The sequence below is a fragment of the Ciconia boyciana genome, chromosome 15 (genome assembly GCF_034638445.1).
Source record: "Ciconia boyciana chromosome 15, ASM3463844v1, whole genome shotgun sequence".
NCBI classification, from domain to species: Eukaryota; Metazoa; Chordata; class Aves; order Ciconiiformes; family Ciconiidae; genus Ciconia; species Ciconia boyciana.
In genome coordinates, this window is record NC_132948.1 from 4,829,111 (window position 1) to 4,848,113 (window position 19,003).

Consider the following 19,003-nt stretch of genomic DNA (forward strand, 5'->3'; position numbering starts at 1 on the left):
TCTTCTTTGGGGTGGGATGTCTCTGCTTCCCAGGTGAAAGTGATGCGCAGCCTGGATCACCCCAATGTGCTGAAGTTCATCGGTGTACTATACAAGGACAAGAAGCTGAATCTCCTCACTGAATACATTGAGGGGGGCACCCTGAAGGACTTCCTCCGCAATGCGGTGAGTATGGAAGCCTGGTAGACCTCTACTCAGTGAGGTTGACAGTGTGTTGTTGGTTGTACCAGCCTTATGGTGCTTGTTGTTAGTCTTCTCCTTTGGAGCTGTGTGGAAAAGCTGCTTCTTAGCTGTGCGTGGCCTGAGGCAGGAAGCACCTTCTTCCTGGGGCTGTATAATCTCTCTCTGACTGCTGCAAGAGTCCCTGTTGTGCAGCAATTGCTGTCACCAGCTGGCTGGTAAGATAGTCCCTGACCATTGAGGACTTGTCTTTCAGGACCCGTTTCCCTGGCAGCAGAAGGTCAGCTTTGCCAAAGGAATTGCCTCTGGAATGGTGAGTCGGACTGTCCCTTCGTCACAGAGCAAACCTCCAGGGTCAGGGTTAGCTGCTTCAGCAGGGTGCGGTATGAGGGGTTGTGGATGCTCCCTGACTACTAGCAACTGGTTGTTGAGGTCTGTAAATGTGAAGGGGCGTACTCACCTGGGAACCCCTAACACCAAGTTTTCTCCCTCTGTTTCCAGGCCTACCTGCACTCCATGTGCATCATTCACAGAGACCTGAATTCACACAATTGCCTAATCAAGCTGGTGAGCTACACCTGTTTCCCACAGCATGCTGCTTCCCTCCTTGCCATCTTCCTCTGTGGTTTTCTCCACATGATGTTCCCTCTTTCGTCAGCGTGGAACTGATTTCAGAGAGGCTTTTAGTGCCCTAAACAAGGGAGCTTCATCTTCACATAGGATTTTCCAGACTGATCTAGCTTTCACCATTTCTTCATTCTGTTCTCTTACGCCCTTTTCCTGTGGTAGCATCTCCTATTAACAGTCACGTTATGCGAGTTAGTACAGCTCTGTTCCTTATCTCAACTATGAAATGTTCTCTACAGCTGCTTCTGTGCTTTTAACTACTTGATGACTTTAATTGGCACTCAGGATTCAGACAAGTGCGTGGGTGTGCGCAGATGTGTGTGCTCTCTCTTTTTGAAATGCTAGGTCACAAGATTTTTGTGTAGCTTCATTCCCTCAACCCTTGCCCTCGTTCACTTGGCTGGAATATGAAATTAGCTTGTAGGCTTCAAACGACCCAGGATGAAAGTCTAAGTTAATTCCCAGCCAGGCAGAATAGGAAGGTCTGAAAGGAAAGGTCCAGATTTGCCCTGGCAAGTGTAGCCAAATTGATGGGATTAGTGTTAGCAACCACACAGGAAATAAGACAATAAAGAGAGGAAATGATGAGTTGGGATCGTGAATTGGGTGTCCTACACCTGTCTAGACAGCTGCTACACTCATCTGGCTGCAGGGAACCTTGCTAGTTGCCCTTACAGTGTAGTTGATAGTGAACAGGAATTGCAGCCTCTCTGCTCCTGAGAAGAATCAGTGGCTTGTACTAAATCCCTTGTGTAGGATAAGACGGTGGTGGTGGCTGACTTCGGTCTGTCTCGGCTGATTGTGGAGGAAAGAAAAAAGCCCACTTTGGAGAAGCCATCTGCCAAGAAACGAACCCTACGCAAGAGTGACAGGAAGAAGCGCTACACGGTGGTTGGCAACCCATACTGGATGGCCCCAGAGATGCTGAATGGTAAGATACTGATACCAGGGTGCAGGTGAGGAGACAGCCTGTGGCAGGGTATAGGGATAATAGGATTACCGAAAGCTTCTGGCCCCTAGTAACAATCAAACCTATTGGAGCCTATGGTTTTAGACCTGCTAATACACAAGCTTATTTATACACACACGTACCGTAGTGTGTATTTATACACAGGTACTTCTCTTGCGGTACCTGACCTGATAAGCCTTTGTACCAGCTGAGGTAATGTTTCTGGCTTGACAGCAGGATTCTTCAGGAGGGCAACAAACCTAAACTTGCTATGGTCCAGATAACAGGGAAGACAAAAGAGGCCTGAAATAAGACTGCACCTGAGATCAATTTATTTTATAGCCTCATGCTTTGGAACTGCCCCTTGAGACAGGGAATCATTAAACTCCAGGATGAGGCTTAGATGTGCTGTTGCATAGATCCAGGGAGAAGTCACCTGCTGCCAGGTTTGCTGAAGTCTCAGGATTGGGGTGGAAGTTGTCCAAGTGCAGGGGAAATCTGGTTTTTGGCATGCAGCCCTCAATTGCATTAAGGATGAACTATATCCCTTAGGGGAAAAACTGCCCCTGCAGGAGTTGAGGTAAGGGTGAAATACAATGGATAGTTTCCTCCTAATGAGCAGGTCGGTCTGACCAGGCTGGGCAGTTTGGCTGGCTGTGATATCAATGTTGTCCAACATAGTCCACCAGGGAATGGAAGACTGGGCTCCTCTCCCCCAGCTCAACTCTTCTCCATATTGCTTTCTTGTGTGCTGTTCTGTTTTCCTTCTCTCAAGACTTACAGGTCCTACTGGAGTCTGAGGCTGCTTCTCGGAGCCCCTCTCAGACCTGGCATTTGTCAAGAGAACAGCAAGAGCATAGTCTGACATCACCTCTCAAAGCAAGGCTGTTTACCAGATACTGGCTTGGGAGGGGAGTGTCTCTAAGCAGAGAATGGCATGCTGGAGCCAGTCTGCTTTCCCAGATTCAAAGTGCTGCTAGTGTGTAATTTATTATCTCTGCAGTCACTGCAGCAGGGACCGGGCACTCGCTGGCTGCTGGGGAAGCTGAACACTGACTCAGTGCACTGTAGAGATGCACTAGAACAGCAATCAATGGAAATGGGCAGAAACCTTCCATAGTTATCCTTTGGAAGGCTAACTTCCTCAAATGCTATCAGAGGTTAACATTTGCTCAGACCTCTGATACACAAGGCTTCCCTGTGTTGTCCTGTAATTCCCCAGTTGAAGAAAGAAGCGGGGTTAAAATATGTGATGGCACTGTATAGGAAGATGCAGTTGGTATACATATCTTGGGGATTTAAGCCTTGCTTTAGGGCCCTCCAGGGAATAGGCTTAGTTAAGCTTTGGACTGGCAGCTCCTGGAATAGCTGGACGGGGAACTGTCTGTCACAGAGCTGAATGTCTTGTGTTTCCTGCAGGACAGAGCTACGATGAGACAGTGGACATCTTTTCATTTGGGATTGTTCTCTGTGAGGTAAGACCAGGACATTACATGGCATCTTTAATGGAGTTCACTGTCCCGGTTGCCACCTCCTTGCACACATTGTATCAGCCAGTCTCTGTGTCCGAGTGTGCAGTCTGTGACCTAACAGCACAGTGAATTAGGCTGGGAGTACAAACTTACCCTGCTCCTGTTCCCTCAAGGAAGGTAAGTGTCTTGTAACTTTTTGGTCTCAGAGAGTTCTTCCTAGACTGAAATACAGAGGTTCTTCCTGGCCTGAGAGAAGCTGTAAAAATGTCCATCAAGTTCTGATTGAGCCCTGGTATCCATCTGAAAGTAGGCATATTCCCTAAAACTGTGATAGTTTTTCTACTGCCTCATTAAAAGAACAATCAGCTGTATAATCTCAGCAAATTCAGGGCCTCCGCTGTGGATGGCCCTTCAAAGAAGGGGAAACTGAAACCTCTTTGCAGGTTGATTAATGAAGCTTGCACCCTGAAGTCTGTTGGCTTAGTTTATCTCTGAGCCAGTGCACTGTCCTAGGCTTTTCTGTCTGCAGAGCAAAGAGCAACACTCAAAAGCTGCAAGGTATTTTCAGTTTAAAAGGTGTGCGAGAGTGAAAATACAGATGAAAGGTGGGTTGTTATGTGTACAGATAACAGAGCAGTTAAAGGAACACCAGGGGAGACCAGCACAGTTTCATCTTCAGTGTTTGGATGAAGAGGACAGAGAAAATATCTGTGCATAAATCTTTGTGGCCTCATCTGGAGCTCTGTTTACAGTGGGTCCTGCTCTCAGAGAATGTTGTGGTTGTGAGTGATAGATTTAGGAACTTGAAAAATCTGTATGCGGGATTAAAACAATTGTTTCATCTAGAAAAAAGACAAAGAGGTAGTAGCATATGAACGTTTTCCTTGTCACCAAAATAAAGATGCTAAAAAAAGATGTTACACACTCAGATAAGGAAATAACCCTGCCAAAATACATAATGGGCATTCCACTGTCTAGTTACAGGATGTGGCTGTCCTGCTGAGTTACTGGCATAGAAAAGCCTGAGTGGTTCTATATAACACCCTTTTTGTGATACCTGATGAGGCTTTAAACCTAATACTCTCCCCCATGGGAGAGTTTGTATTGACATTGACCTTGGCCGAGTCCAGATCACCCCACAGCTCTCTGCTGAGGGTTCCTTCCATCCTATTACACATTGAGTCCCCTAGTGCTGGAAGTGGTGAGTGCACCTCGACGCGGTAGGTGGTGAGCACTGGGACTTCGGAGTGCCGGGGCAGGGCTTCTCTGTTCCACCCAGCCCTTTCCTCTGCTGGCTCTGGCCTGCAACCTCCTGGGCATTGGTTATGGTTGTTCTTCTCTCCGCCCCTACCCTCTGGCTGTGGGTGGGGTTGAATCTGCCAGTAACAGAGCAACTCTCTGGGTTTTTGTGGTGCTGTTGACTTCAACAGCAATTTGTGGTGCTGTTGACTTCACAGCATCGTTTAGGACAGGCTCCATAGACTGAGGAGCTTTGCTGGTGGTATGGTAAGATTGTGTGAGAGGGGAGAGATGGGATGGTGATGCAAGTTGTGTTGATTACCTGTGATCAGGAGGGGCTGCATCATCCCCAGCAGCATACAGCACAGTAGCTGATCCAGCAGCAAGACACTGTTGAGCTCTCTGGGAGGTGCACATCATCCTGCATCTTCTAGCAGAGAAACCCTGAGGAGAAAGAGAAGGCATCTGGGCCTTCACAACAGTGGCCACATCACCAGGTCTTGAAAAAGCTTCATGTGAAGTTTGTCTGTGCAGTGCCTTGCTCATTCCCCTGTGCCACTAGCCCCACTGGAGGAGGAGCAGTGTTTCTGCTCTTTCCTTTGCACCCTAATACTTTGAAGGAGCCTCTGCCTGTTGCTGAAGTTCCCTGTTTGTTAACACTCTGGAACTGTTGCTGTACTTAAGCACTCCTTTCATTTTTCCCTAGATCATAGGCCAGGTTTACGCTGACCCGGACTGCCTCCCACGCACACTGGATTTTGGCCTTAATGTCAAGCTGTTCTGGGAGAAGTTTGTTCCTGCTGACTGTCCTCCAGCCTTTTTCCCTCTGGCTGCCATTTGCTGCAGACTGGAACCAGAGAGCAGGTAGGTTTGGGGTCTGGAGAACTCCTGTTCCTAAGCCTGGAGGATGTGTCTGTATCCCCTTGGTAGAAAGATTGCACAGAGGGTGGAAGAGGGCTGTATTCCAGCCTTCTGTGGGAATGCTCAAAGGCTTACACATGAGAAGAGACTAAAGACTCAGCTTGGGAGAGAGACTGCTGTATATGGTAGATATCTCTGAAACAATTTCCAAGACAGAGAGGGTAAAGGAGGAGTGATTGTTCAGGGTTTGTCATGTACAAAAAGTAGGGAAAGACCTTGACAGCAGCTCTGAAATGTGAATACTCCATTTGATTTCAGTTGTGAAACTTATAGCTTCAGAACAGTGTTGATGCCAAGTAGGTTCCAAAAGAGCTGGGCCTCCCTGGTCATCGGCTGTAAAAATGGGTAGCCCAGACAGATGGGATCTTTGCAGTCTCGGAAGCTGAATGGGGAGGGATCGTGTCCGTGCTCACACCTCTGTGCACGGGACAGTAGCTTGGATTGACAACTGTCTCAGCCTTTCCAGATGCTGTTCTGCTTCCTCTTTCCCACTCATATTTAATCACTGCTGCTTCTAGGCCCCCTTTTTCCAAGCTGGAAGATTCCTTTGAAGCGCTCTCTCTCTACCTGGGAGAACTTGCCATCCCCCTCCCATCCGAGCTGGAGGAGCTGGACCACAACGTGAGTGTGCAGTACGGACTGAACCGTGACAAGCTACCTGAAAACACAACCTAGTCAGCTCGTCCTGCTGCCTGCACCGCTTCCATTGGAGTTGAGATGAGTGACAGGGAGGGAGATGCACTTCAGCCACTTCCAGGGCATTAATGGGGCACCACGCTGTGCGTTTGCTGCATTGCCTCTCTCTCCCCCCACCCAACACCCCTCCTCTTGGACATCCTGATTCACTGTGGGTTTCTGGCATGTTTCAGAAGCAAAAAGGGCTGTTTCCTGCCAACTGCACCTAGGAAAGCTGCTCAACACTATTTTTCTGGCTTGAGAAATGTTTCTCTGGCCTTTTCAGGCTTCTTTACTGTGGTGCCTTAGAACTTGGCTGCAAGCTGTGAAGCCACCCTGGCCTGTCTGCCAGGGAGGGAATTGCTATAGGAGACTCTCCTGGGCAAGGACCAGCACTTCTGGAACCGCTTCTCCCACTGACTACCCTGCTCAGAAAGCTGGGGAAGTTGGACATCCGGCAAAAGGCCCCACCAGGACAGCGTGTGTGTCTATGTTTGTGCATGTGTTTTCCAGAACAACCCACTGAGATTTTGGCCTCCAGTGTGCATCAGGAGTGAAAAGCCCCAGCAATCGGGTAGCTCTCCTGAAATACCTTGTCTGTGGGGAAGCATGTATGATTTTTTGTGTTGGTTTGGTTTTGTGGGTTTTTTTTCTCCTCTGTCTCTGAATACCTCCAAAAGCCTGCCTACAAACACTAAGACTGAGCTCTGCTTGCCCCTCCTGATGGTGAACAAGGCAGGCAGCAAATGAGCCACTTGAGCATCCTCAGACCCTGACCCTGCACAGTGAGTTTGCCTGCCCAAGAACTTTAACATAGGTGAAAGTATTGGAACCTGAATGTGTAGAACTGCATCAGGCACTGGCTGTGGACATCCCTGGAGTGCTGAAGCTGCTTGAGCTCTTGGCCTGTGGATGTGAGGTGACAGAAAGGGTGGCAGAAGGTGCTCTTCAGAAAGCCGGAAGTCTGAAGTGGCTCAGACCTTGTGCATGGACAACGGCAAAGGGCGACATGCCCAAGGTTATTTAAAGGATAGACTTGTCATGAACAGAAAAGTGCTGGAGAATGTCCCATCCTCCCAGGAGTGGCAACTGGAGAACTAATAATTCAGTTGCCATTACCTCATCCTTTCCTGCAGGTTGTGCAAGTTGTTCCCTTTGAAGGTCCTTCTTGCAGCCGCTGCTGCAGCACCTGAGCTAATTCTCCAAGCAGAAGCTTTCCTCAGGGTCATTCCCTGCTTTTGGGGAGAAAAAAGGGCTTGGAGTCATTGGGAGTATTTTTTTCCAGCACTTCTCTTCTTCCTTGCTTAGCAGGAGAAGGAAGAAAGCTACTGCTGCAGTAGCTCATGTGGTTGGCAGAACTGAACAAAAAGCTGGCTCAAGTCCTGCTCTTAACACCTTGGTTTAACTGGATTTTTAGTGTGCTCCTTTCCCCCCCCCCTTGGTATTGAATGGTGGGGAATGGGTGTTAGTCTTTGCTGTTACTTTGATTTTCTCCCCCTACCCATGAGTTTAAAGTATTACGTAAAATAACACGGGACCAGCCATCACCTGACAAAAGGTGTGTGGGGGGTGAGGTGTTTTTAGTCTGTGTAGTGGTGTTTTAGAAACACTGGGGACTCCCTGTGCTGTGAGTCAGTGGAGGAGCCTCTCTAAACTGGGTCCAGTGGATTCAGGATTGTTAATAGGATTTGCCCTTTCTTTCCCCCTCCCAGGCTGGTTTGTGAGGGGACCCCTGAAGGGAAGGGTCCTGGGTGATGTGTGGGTGGGGTTTATGAACTGTGATTTGCACAGCTCCATGTTCTAACTAAATTAAAAAGCAGTAAATGTATGCTATGAAAACAAGATTTTGTTGTCTGTGTTACATAAAGCAGGAAGCTGTAACTTTCTCAGGTTTCTATTGTTGTCACAAAATGGCAACATCAAAACTGCACAGATCTGTATCATCTAGAACTCCCTTGCTTGAGCCAAAGGGCCCTGCCACATTTACAGAACTACAGAGATGCAGTGCAAGTGCTCCATAGTACTATTTACCTGGAGTGATGGAAAGGGAAGAAGTTGTCAAGTTTTGTTGGTTGGTGGTGGTTGGGTTTTTTTAAGGGTGGACAGGAGTCAGCAGAACATTTTCCATTTTCCTTTTCTGATCCAGGGATAAAAATACAGCCTGTTCTTGGAAACCTCCTCTTCTGAAATATGTAGTTCAAGGGGCATTTGTTAAGGCAACAACTGAATGAAAATGCTAGCTCTGTCAGTGCCTCCTGTAACCTGCTGTGCTCTGTCTCCATCATGCTTTCCAATGCAAGGCCCCGAGGGATGGAGCTGCTGCTGAGCAGCACCAAAGCAGAACTGACCTGTGTCAGTGCAGGAAGGGGCTATAACCGAGAGCTTCTTCCCACGGGCCAGCCTGCTTAGTCAGCACAGCTCACACACCCACAGCTGCTTTTCAGGAACAATGTCCCAGTCCAAGACTAGCTGCTGGCAGCAAGGAGACAAGCTCCATGCCCCTTGTCAGTGCTGGTGAATGGAAGCGCTGCTTGTAGGGATTTACCTTTGGGCCTGGCAAACTGAAATGGCATCTTCCCTTCTCCTCAATTCAAAGTCTGCAACAAGCAAAAGGATGCTGCTCTGGCAGGAGGAATGTACAGATGAGCCACAGTCCACACAGGTCTACAGAGCATTTTTCTTTGAAGCTTTAATACAAGGTAGCACAATCTGCACCTTCTCATAATGAGGTATTTAAAACATTTTACAAAGAAATAGTATTCAAAGGCATTTAAAAATAAAACATTTCCCTTTTTCTGAATCAAACATTAACACTAAAACCCCTGCTGCCAAGTGCTGCTCCCTGTTAGGCCCACAGCTATAAAGCAGATGGCTAGAAAACTTACTTGAATGGCTTGAAATCCCCTGAGGTGGGGATGGATGTTTCCCTGAACTGGCCTTGCCTTGGTGCCATTTGGGAGACACTGCAGCAACCATCCCTTCCAAACCCCCTGAAATGCTAATAAAAGTTGTTACAAAACCTCTGTAATAGGGCCAGGCTCTGTAAGCAAATAAGCTTGCTGCACAAGCAAGGAGCTGTGTGTGAAGGAGGCTGGGCCAGGGAGCCATGCTGTAACTTTGGGATCTTGCAAGAGCAGCTGCCCTATGAGCAAGAGCTGCTGCATCATGGCTGGGGTGACTTCCACAGCTGGCTTGGCCACTCTGTCCAGAGCTGGCTCTGTAGAAAGCCAAGGGAATTCAGAAGAGGATGTTATCTATCCTCAGTGCTCAACCGGCTGCAGGTAACTAAAGGGCAGTTTGTTTTCTTCACTCCACAACTATCTACTGCAGGCCTTAGGTCTCCTGATCTGTGTAAGTGAGCAGGAGGCACAGACCACCTGGACACCTACAACTGTGGCTGTGCATGTAGCACCACAGGGGAATGGATATGTGGCCTCAGCCCTGGAAGACCTGGATTTGTCAAAAGCTTGAGAAGAGCTTTTCCAAATTGACACTGGGGCTAAACATACTGCTGCTGGCCAAAGCCATCCCTCAAATAAACTCTTCCTTGGAAAAAAACTTGATCCAGTAGCAGGATTCTGGACAGTGTTTCCAGCTCTCAGCCACTAAAGCAAAACGGCAGGAACTATAATCAGAGTGTAATTATCTAGCTAAGTCTGACGTGAAGCTCCCCTCAGTCCCTGCAGTACTGCTCCCTCCTGGGGTTCCAGGCTGAAACTTAAGTAACAGTGCACACCATTAAATAGGAAAGGAACAGAAAAAGAGGAAGCCAAGACCACATTCTGGGCTGTGGGATCTGTGGCCAGTTGTGAGCCTGGCCCATCATCCCCCCCAGCTCCTTGGCACACCATGGAAATAAGTGGGAGGAAGCAGCAGGGTCCACCACACCAGTCCCCAGCTGGTCATGCACTGAATGGTGTCCCTCAAACAGATCGTGATGAATAGCCCATTGCTCTGTCCCTCTGCATCTCCTTCATCTGGCTTTCATCAAAAAAACAAAATAGAAATGAACACACGCAACCCCCGCACTCACAGTGGGAAGCTGGAGGCTTTGCTCAGCCTGTATCGCTCAGGCACCAGGAGTACCCGCCTGCCCCATGAGCGGACCACTGCCATCATGTGTGTCCTCCACAGGCGTCTGGTTGGTGTGCACCACGATCGTGTTCTCATCTACAAGCTCGCAGGCAGGATTGGTGAACGCTGAGAGTGGCAGTGTGATGCGCTGCATTTCACGCTCATAAACTTTCTGTTCATGCTTTTCCTTCAGGTCTTTCCCCCTAGATTTAAAAAAAAACAAACCATGTATGTGCATGGGGTGAGTGCCACTGCTCGGAGGCAGAGTCTCAGTGAAGGTGATATAGTAGAAAAGAAGGGGCTCTGCTCTTTAAGAAACAGATGTTTCAGCTACATACAAAGGGCCAGAAACATTCCCTACTGTAAGCAGAGGACCCCACATGAGCATCTTTAAAAACCAAGCAGCCAAGTGAAGTCTGTCCCTCCCTCATAAACTGGCTTATTCACTGACATTGCTACAGCTAAATGACGACTGTAATGCCAGGCTTCTCCTTCAAACCATGGAGCTGACAAATGTTTCCTAATACCTTATAGTCCCACAGCACTGCCTGGTGCAGGCCCAGGGGAGCAATGAGATAGCGCAGAGCCCACTGCTGTGGAGAAGAGCTTCTGTAGCGTGCTTCATCTGATAGAAATACTGGAGGTGGTGACAGGTTCTGCCTTTTGTTGCAGCAAACAAACCTGTGTAGCAAATTAAGCCATTCCTGAAAGTATTAAAGCTTAATTCAGAGCTGGCCCTGCCTTCTGCCGCTGCAGCTAACAGCTTAATACCACAACCAGCTCCTCAAACCTACCTCACTCTTCATCCTGTTGCTAAGGGAGGCGACACCTCTGTAATTTGTACTGAGGAAGAACTGCCTTGCTTTAAAAATGGATGGCATTAATAGCATGTTGTCTCCAGAAAAAGCTATGTATACTAAAAGCTACTAAACCCATTAAAGGTTTCTCACCACACCTACCCAAGCCTGCCAGCTTGCACATGCAATTTTGAGAGCAAGGCAAGAAGAGAGACAGTAAACCTGCACTGCAGCCCTGCTGTGAGCTCTCTGGGATTGAAGAAGCAAAGCTGCATTTGGACAAAGCTCAACATTGGTCTATTGCTTCTTCCCGCCGAAGACAGGAGTGAGGTGGGACAGGCACCACTCACTCCTCCTGGGGCTTCTGATCCCAACCAGGCAGAGCTGCTGGGGTTTCCTGTCAGAACATAAGCATTTTGGCTGCTTTTCAAAGCTGCCTACAAGCGTGCAGCAGTGGCTGCCGTTCCTGCCAGCACACGAGACAACGTTCTCTGAAGTGACACCTCAAATCAGATTCCTCGACAAGCAGCGCTCTGTGTTTTGCCCCTTATGTAACACTCCTCCCTCTGTTTTTTTTCTGTCGGCATTTATTATAAACACTTACATAAGGACATGTCCCAGCTTGGGAAAGGGTTCCTTCTGCTTGGTTGTGTCAGACTGCTGTCAAACAGCCAAAATACAGAACAAACCCTCCCAGAGGAGGGAGCCTAGGCCTTCACTTGCTGCAGCGACATTCACTGCTATTTGTTAATCCTGCCCTGTCTCTTACAACTAAGCTGCTTGCTATTACTGCTAACCTCAAACGCTGCTGAGCTACAGAAACATTTCTGCCCAACACAGTGAAGTGGCTGAACAAATCATAACTTAAGTGTGAATCAAAACTGACCTTAAAGTATACAGGAGCCTCGGTAAAATGAACTTTGTTTGACAAAAAAAAGTGCTACTTGATATTCAGCTTCATAGGATACAATGTACGAGTGGCAAACAATTTGCTAATTGTTTTTCTTCTAAAGCTACCTAGACTAGAGAAACCAGGGGAACAGCTGGCCTGCTAGAAGGATTGTTCTCTTTCTGATCACAAAAGAAACTTCCTGTGAGGGCACCTGAGATCCGCTCTCTCCAGCTCTTATGTAAAATTTGTCTCCCCTGGATGCATCTGAGAAAGCCACATCAAGGCACTCGTGCACACACACACAAAAAAACCCCCAAAAATAAAGAGGGCAGTTTGAAACTTTAAATGGGACAGAATACCACACTGATGGGTGAAATGGAGAAGAATGGGATTAGCTCTTAAATAGTTCTTTCCTCAGTGTGCAAAAGTTTTGCTTGTCGCAATGTGCCATATCAAAACATATGCTTCTATCTGCCTTTTCATTAGGATCTGGTTAGGTATGCAGGTGCTCAGACATTCCTGCTCTATATACGTTGCTTCATGCCTACACCAGCTTTTGGACAAAGGAGAATAGCCACTGACCTCTTATAGATGTATCCCAGGACAATGCCGGCTCCAATGGCAATGATTATCACCATCATGATCAGCCCCAGCACATAGCCTGTGAAGAGAGAAAGGAAAGAGTCAAAATTAGAGGCAGTAGATCCAGCTATAGCATTGCTTTTGGAGCCTCAAAACAAATCCATCCTGCCAGAGTTACAGGAATGGATCCATCACATGACCCTGGGTTTGTACCTAGTGTCCCTAAGTCCTTCTTTTCTTTGGAGTTCATCTGTACTCTCTGGCTGATCCCAATGACGGGCTGCACAGCAGCTGCCTCACTCCGGGAGGGCAAGGTATCAGCCGGTTCAAACACCTGGTCAACCTCCTGAGAAGTACCAACTTCTGCTGTAGGGACTGGGGCTGTGGCAGCTGTAGCATCTGTTGAGAGGAAAAAAGAGACATACAAAACACAGAGCAGTGATGAGTACTTAAAACAACACGTGCCTTGTGAGTGGGACAGATCTAGACTGGTATCACTGAACCGCCTTCAAAGTACACTGACAAACACTTGTTCCCTCTTAAGTTGTTGCCAGAAATCCTACCAAGGCAGACAAGAAATTTACTCCTCCCCCCACTTTCCTTTGACATGAGCCTATTTTAAGAGTGCAAGGCACCACCACAGATGAGACAGAAGTCAGACAGTAGAACGAAACCCAGGTTCAGGGCATGAGTCCAGGGGATGCACAATGACTTCATTTAGTGTATAGATCGATATACAGGCTGCAGCTTCAATCATGCTGAACAGACATGAACAAGATGATGAGCATCTCCATCCCAAATCTCCCAGGAGCCTATTTATCTCTCTCCTGCCTCAATCTTCCTGATACAGGAAGGTTTGACGGAAGGAGACTCCAGCTGGTGTGAAAACAACCTGGGGACATTCTTCTTACCCAGCCCCTTTTTGCAGCCATGTAGCAAACTCCTTTCGCATGATGGACAGGCTCAGTCAGAGCAACACTTCAGGCAGCACAGCCACTGACTAGTGTAAGTACAGCAAGTTCTTCCTCAGCCAGAGCCCAAACAAAGGTGCGTAAGGATGGACACTCATAGCACAGACTCCTCCTCAGCCCTGTGGATTTTTTATCAACAGCATTGAAAGATTTTCAAGGTAGTTCCTTCTTTCATGACACAGTTAAAATGGAAGCTGTAGCACAGTAAAAGCTCTGACAGTGGAAAGTAGGTATCTGTTACCTGTCCTAAAGGAAAAAAACCCTACTTTTTGGAAACTCTATGCACAGCATGCATCCACACCTGAAAATTCTCTCCAACTAGATCTCACCCCACAGGTGGCAATAACTCCATGTGGATTTTCTATCTGCAGCCATTTTGAGTCCTCAGTGGAATGTGAAATGGAAGTACAGAGGGGGAGTTACAGACAGGAAATCAAGGTCTCCTGCACTGCACAGTGACTTTATGTAGGGTCAGCCAGAGAAGCTGAACTAAGGGGAGCCGCAGGACACGACTACAATAAAAAGGTGCCCCCTCTGAGACACAAAAATAGCCAAACCCCTAAAACATGCAAATGGTGTATTGGCTGAAAGGTCAGGTAACTCTCCTGATCCCAAAGCTGCAGGACTGTTTTGAGTAAGGGTCTTGGCAGCAGAACATTCGCTTTGCTTCATCTTTAGGGAAAAGCAGGCAAAAAACAAGCAAAGTGAAGAAAAGGGGAGGGTATATGCATGAGGGAAAGTGTTTACATGCAAGGACAGCAATCCTGAGGGACAGTGGAGTGCATAAATCTTGAGGGGCTCAGAAAGAAGTAAACAGTTCAAAAAAAACAAGTGGTTACTTTGGCCTCCATCAATACTGACATCTCCTCTCCCTGAAACAGGCTTCAGCTACAGTCCTTCTCTTGGCAAACTGTTTCCCACCCTGACTATCCAGGAGGAATCCAGTGTTTGGGGTTTTCCGTTTCCTACTGTCCTCCCTTCAACTCTCATTTTCTCCAAGTTCTCTCCCCCCACCTGTACCCAAATTCACCCTGGCACTCATTTAGCAGCAGAACACTTGTTTAGACAGCAGTAACATACCCCACAGTAATGGTCTACCGTGTCTGCAGTTCCTAGAAGCCCAGACCTCAGCCTTTTTCAAAACAGCTAAAGAGCCCTACAGTGACTAGTGAAATGGGGGGGGGGCAAGACTTTGCAAAGGCCTTTTCTGGCACTAATGGAAAAGCTCTAGGGGCGGAGCAAGCCACAGCTGGGAGGCAGATGTGCACACACAGGCGAGGGCTGGAGGGGAGCCCCGGGTACACTCGGTTCCTGGGGGAGGGCAGTAGGTGCTGCCATAGCCCGGGGCTGTTTCTGCGCAGGGGGGACCCCACCCTGGTGACAAACCCAGCCCCCAGCAGCAGGAGGCAGGCCGGGGAGGGCAACGCGCGGGGAGGGCCGGAGAAGGGGGGCCGGCTGGGGCAGCTCCTACCTGAGCACTGGGCGATGTCGCAGGGTCTCCGCTCGGGGACCCCGGCGGCGCCTCGGATGTAGCACCAGGGCGCGGCGTCGCCGTCCGGGTTTCTGCAGCTGTTGTGGTCCTCGGCGGCTGCTGGAGGGTACCGGGCCGTCAGCGCGGGGACCGCCGCGGCCCCGGCGCCCCCCGCTCCCCCGCTATCCCTCACCGCCGGCTCCCCCAGCCCCCCGCTCCCTCCCCGACCCCCGGACCCACCTGCCGGGAGCGCGGCGCCGGGGCCGCTCCGCACCGCCAGCCAGTTGAGGCACGGGGCGCCTCCGGAGGCCACACGCCGGCTTCCGCGGTAGGACGCGCCGTTGCCGCGGAGGCACTCTGCGGAGAGACGAGGGCAGGCCATGCGGGCGGGCCGGGCAGCCCCCGCCGCCCCGGGCCGTTCCCCAGCACCCCCTCCCCCTGCGGACGCGGGGCCGGTCCCCCCGCCCTCCCCAGGGGGTCCCCCCCCCGACACCGGCCTTTGTCCCCCACAACAAAGCCGGGCCGGGTCCCCCGGCACTCACCCTCGGCGCCCCGGGCGGCCGCCACCAGCAGCGAGCCCAGCAGCACGGCGCCCAGCGCCGCCGCCCGCCGCGGGCCCCCGCGCAGCATCCTCGGCGCGGAGGGCGAGGAGCCGCCGCCAGCCCGGCCGCGCAGCTCGGCTCCGCTCGGCGCCGCGGCGAGACCTGCCCCGGCTCCCCCCTCCGCGGTAAACAACCGCCGGGCTGCGCTTCCCCCCACCCCCGCCCCGCAGCCGCCGCCGGGTCCTAACGCTGCCGCTGCCGCCGCCCACCCCCGGGCGGCTCCCGGCCCCGTCGGGGAGCCCCGGGAGGGGAAGGGGCGGCCGCCGCGGGGCAGGGCTCGGGGCAGCCGGGCCGGGAACCTGCCGCCGCTCTCCCGCGTCCGCAGAGGGTCCCCCGCCCCGGGGCCGGGCGCAGCGATGGGTGCTCGGTACCGTGGGGGCCGTTTGGCTCGGGAGGAACGCGGGGAAACGTTCCCGAAGCGCAGCTCCGCGTCCCCGGACCTGTCCCCTACAGCCGCAGGAAATTCTTAGGCCAGAAGAGGAGACTCCCGACACGGAACTAGGCTTGAACCGCTGCCTGTGGCAAGGAAAGTGTTTGTCTTCGGGGACCTCAAATTGCTTTCTCCTCTAGAGAACTACCATGAAGGACTCAGTTCTCCTGCCCCGATTCTCCCTTTGGGTTCCCTAGCTCTATAGAGAGAGACCGTGCGTGGGGGGTACGCGCTACTAGGGAAGCCGTGCACCTCCACATGAAAGGTCTACATTCCTGCCTCTGCTAATCGATTGCTTTCCTTTAACTCCACATACTCTTAAGAGCTGTGCCTGCTTATAGAAAAAGAAGGTAAACAGCCCAGAAATGCTTTAGAGTAATTATACTGCAGGCATCCAGCCACCGTGATAAAGCCTCTCTGCAGACATTTCAAATGGGTTACAATAGACGCTTCTGTTTCCAAACAGGCAGAGGTATTCAGATACTGTAATGCCAGTGACTGTACACAAGCATCTGGAGTCATCAGTGATGTTTCTGTTTTACACCAGTGAAAAACAAGCAGCTGAATACTTGGTCCTGTTCGACAACGAGCTCTCAAAGGCGGCCTGGGCCAACTGATGGGTTTGTAGCCAAGGCACAGGCCTGCAGCACAAGGTGCTATTTCTGGCTTTCCCACAGAGTTCCTTCTGACCTTGGCCACTCTGTCTGCTTCACTTCTTTGCGCTTTCTCTTCCTTTCTGTTACATGAGGTACAATCAAACCTTCCTTCTCAGAAGAGGACAGGGAAGTTCCCTTCTTTTAAAGTGCTTTGAAATCACATGGAAACCATCGAACACATAAAAGGTATTTCTATGCCAGGAAGCCGCATGTTGTATTCCATGCTGAATCACTTTTTGGGGCAGTGCTGGCTGGACCAGCGGTCCTCCCCTTCCACTCCCAGATGTTTCCATCCTGGCAGTGCTCTCTGTCAGGCTGCTACAAGTACTTGAGTGACAAGCAGGCTCAAACTGCTGATCCCACCCAACTTTTGCCCGTTTTTTACCAGGTCACGCACACTTTAACCCTTTACAGCCAGGCTGCCTGCTGTGTCCGGTCCACAATGGAGCCACAAAAAGCCCAGATGTACCAGCATGACAGAAGGGTAATGAGGAAAACAGGTCAGTTAAGCAGCACTACCACTGAACATAAAACCATAAGCCTTAGCACTTGTGTGTGATTCATGCTTTAACAATATGATTTAACACTACAGTAAATTTAGTTTAATAATGTCAGATTAAAAAAACTGCAGCCAGGTTGTAAAAAAAAAAACCAACAAACAAAAAAAACAACAACAAACCAACCAACTGTGTGTGTCAGTCCTGACCGACATCACCAGCTAAGATGTCTGCTTTATGGCGTTATGCTCATTGTCTTCACAGACACTCAGTTACTGCATTCCTTATGCTCTTGAGTTACTCTCTCTGAAGGCAAGGGTAACTGAAGTAAGCAAGAATTTTTAATGAAGGCTATTGAATCAGGCCTTCTGTTTGTAATAGCTCTTCATAAGAGATTTTATGGGACAAATTCCATTCAGTCAGAAACTGCAGGGCCACACATGCACCCAGAGGCAGTCTGTCCAAAAGAGTTTGCAAAGGGCTGCCAACCTGTACAATTAATTTCTTTTAGCTCATTTCATGAGACTAACTAATGCTTCCATGCCATCTTACACAGAAAGTACCTCTTCCTGTACATACTGATCCAAGAACTGCAAGCTGGGCAGCAATCTCTGTGGAAACAAACCTCAGACCTTCCCAGCTCTCTCTCCTGTTATGTAACAAGATAAATTTGTACTTCTCGTTACACCCAGCCAAGTTCCAGCAAACAATTTGAGTTTCTAGTCCACAGAAGGACAATGGGAAATCTGGGATAAATGCAAAAACCTTCATATTAATGGTAAAGATCAAAGTATTTTCCACGACTGACTTCTAAGCATAATTTTTTCTTTCATCTCTAGCTTTCTCCAGGATGAGGGAAGATTTATGCCTGGCAGTTTCACAGAGTTAAGTTTAATAGGATGCCAGGTGGCAGCTGTCAAAGGCAGACTCAATTGCTCTTTCTCCTGTTTGGGAATGGGTTTGCTCTTGCTACAAAGATTAAACCTGTCATTACTTCCTAGGACTCGATTTTAAAGTAACTACCCAAACTATAAGTAAGCTAATAGCTCCGCAACTGCACCCTCGCATAGTTTACATGTGTAAGTCTGTAGGTATAGACACATACATGTACCACAACACATACACACATCCACAAACACTTCACAGGAGAATACATACGCTATTTTTAGGAACGAGGGACATTAAGCATCCTTCCTAAACTCAGTGTGAACCAGTTTCAGCTGTGAGCTGGTACCTTCCTGCTGTTTACTTTCTACAGGTTCCAGAATGAACAATAGCTGCTTTTTTTCTCTCCTGTCTGTCAACTGCTCTTTCTTGTTTGTTTGTTCTACTTTTTCACCTGTGGAAAAATTCAAAGTGTATGGAGAGTTTTCTTAAAGAAGAGAACTACAAGGAACCTAACATATAGCACAGCATGCTGTGCAAAGGGAGGCAACCACAGGTGTATAGCTCCGGAAGGACTCCACAAGAAGTCATCAAACCCACCCTCCTTCTCTGACCACAGCCAAGTATGTTTGGATATTCCCGGGCAAAAGTTCATCTAACTTCCTACAAAAGAACTAACACGCTTTATTACTTAATCTTACTAAATTACTGGGAGGAGTAAGCAAAATCAATTTTCTAATCTAAGTATTCTTTCCTAGCCAAATTAACATGGATTGTTTAAAATGGAAAAAGCTGACCATTGCCCTCCTTGTAACAGGGCATATGTCATGTTCCCATAACTTCCCCTTTCTTCTTTCCAGGCAAACCAAAATAATTCTTCCAATTTTTCCTCAAAACTAGTTTTTCTAAACCCTTTTTCATTCCAGTTCACCACTTCTCCCATTTTTCTGCTTCCTTCATAAATTGCAATGCCCGAGAATGAAGATAGTATACTCTGAGGCCTCATCCACCATGAACAGATTAGAACAATTTGTGCTTAAAGCTTAAAAAACTGTAAGCATCAAATGCTACTAAACACTATTA

General features: G+C 49.1%; 2 protein-coding genes across 5 annotated transcripts in view; one reads left to right on the forward strand and one right to left on the reverse strand.

The window, feature by feature from the left end:
* Nucleotides 1-7,905, forward strand: part of LIMK2 (LIM domain kinase 2) — a 32,421-nt gene extending 24,516 nt beyond the window's left edge. For all 3 annotated transcript variants that reach the window (XM_072880527.1, XM_072880529.1, XM_072880528.1), the window contains 7 exons: nt 34-165; nt 437-493; nt 682-747; nt 1,564-1,738; nt 3,176-3,231; nt 5,174-5,331; nt 5,907-7,905. In XM_072880527.1, the coding sequence (XP_072736628.1) occupies nt 34-165; nt 437-493; nt 682-747; nt 1,564-1,738; nt 3,176-3,231; nt 5,174-5,331; nt 5,907-6,063 (801 nt within the window). In that variant the 3' untranslated portion in view covers nt 6,064-7,905. The remainder of the gene's footprint in view (nt 1-33; nt 166-436; nt 494-681; nt 748-1,563; nt 1,739-3,175; nt 3,232-5,173; nt 5,332-5,906) is intronic.
* Nucleotides 7,906-8,733: 828 nt separating this feature from the next.
* PIK3IP1 (phosphoinositide-3-kinase interacting protein 1) lies at nt 8,734-15,787 on the reverse strand. 2 transcript variants are annotated; one of them, XM_072880353.1, is made up of 6 exons: nt 15,393-15,787; nt 15,091-15,207; nt 14,851-14,970; nt 12,622-12,807; nt 12,409-12,487; nt 8,734-10,340 (listed from the first exon to the last, which is right to left on the reverse strand). In XM_072880353.1, the coding sequence occupies exons 1-6, from the start codon at nt 15,478-15,480 to the stop codon at nt 10,133-10,135; spliced, it is 798 nt and encodes a 265-aa protein (XP_072736454.1). In that variant the 5' UTR covers nt 15,481-15,787; the 3' UTR covers nt 8,734-10,132. The 2 variants fall into 2 exon arrangements, with proteins under 2 accessions (XP_072736454.1, XP_072736455.1); XM_072880354.1 differs by having other exon boundaries at nt 14,851-14,967; nt 15,393-15,757.
* Nucleotides 15,788-19,003: the final 3,216 nt, after the last annotated feature.

What these genes read in the sequence shown, in the direction of transcription:
- PIK3IP1 (XM_072880353.1), bottom strand. Translation starts at nt 15,480, where the DNA reads ATGCTGCGCGGGGGCCCGCGGCGGGCGGCGGCGCTGGGCGCCGTGCTG. An exon ending in CGACATCGCCCAGTGCTCAG is followed by an intron (nt 12,808 to 14,850) that starts GTAGGAGCTGCC and finishes TCCTCTCAACAG; the next exon opens with ATGCTACAGCTGCCACAGCC. An exon ending in GAAGGACTTAGGGACACTAG is followed by an intron (nt 12,488 to 12,621) that starts GTACAAACCCAG and finishes CTCTCTTCACAG; the next exon opens with GCTATGTGCTGGGGCTGATC.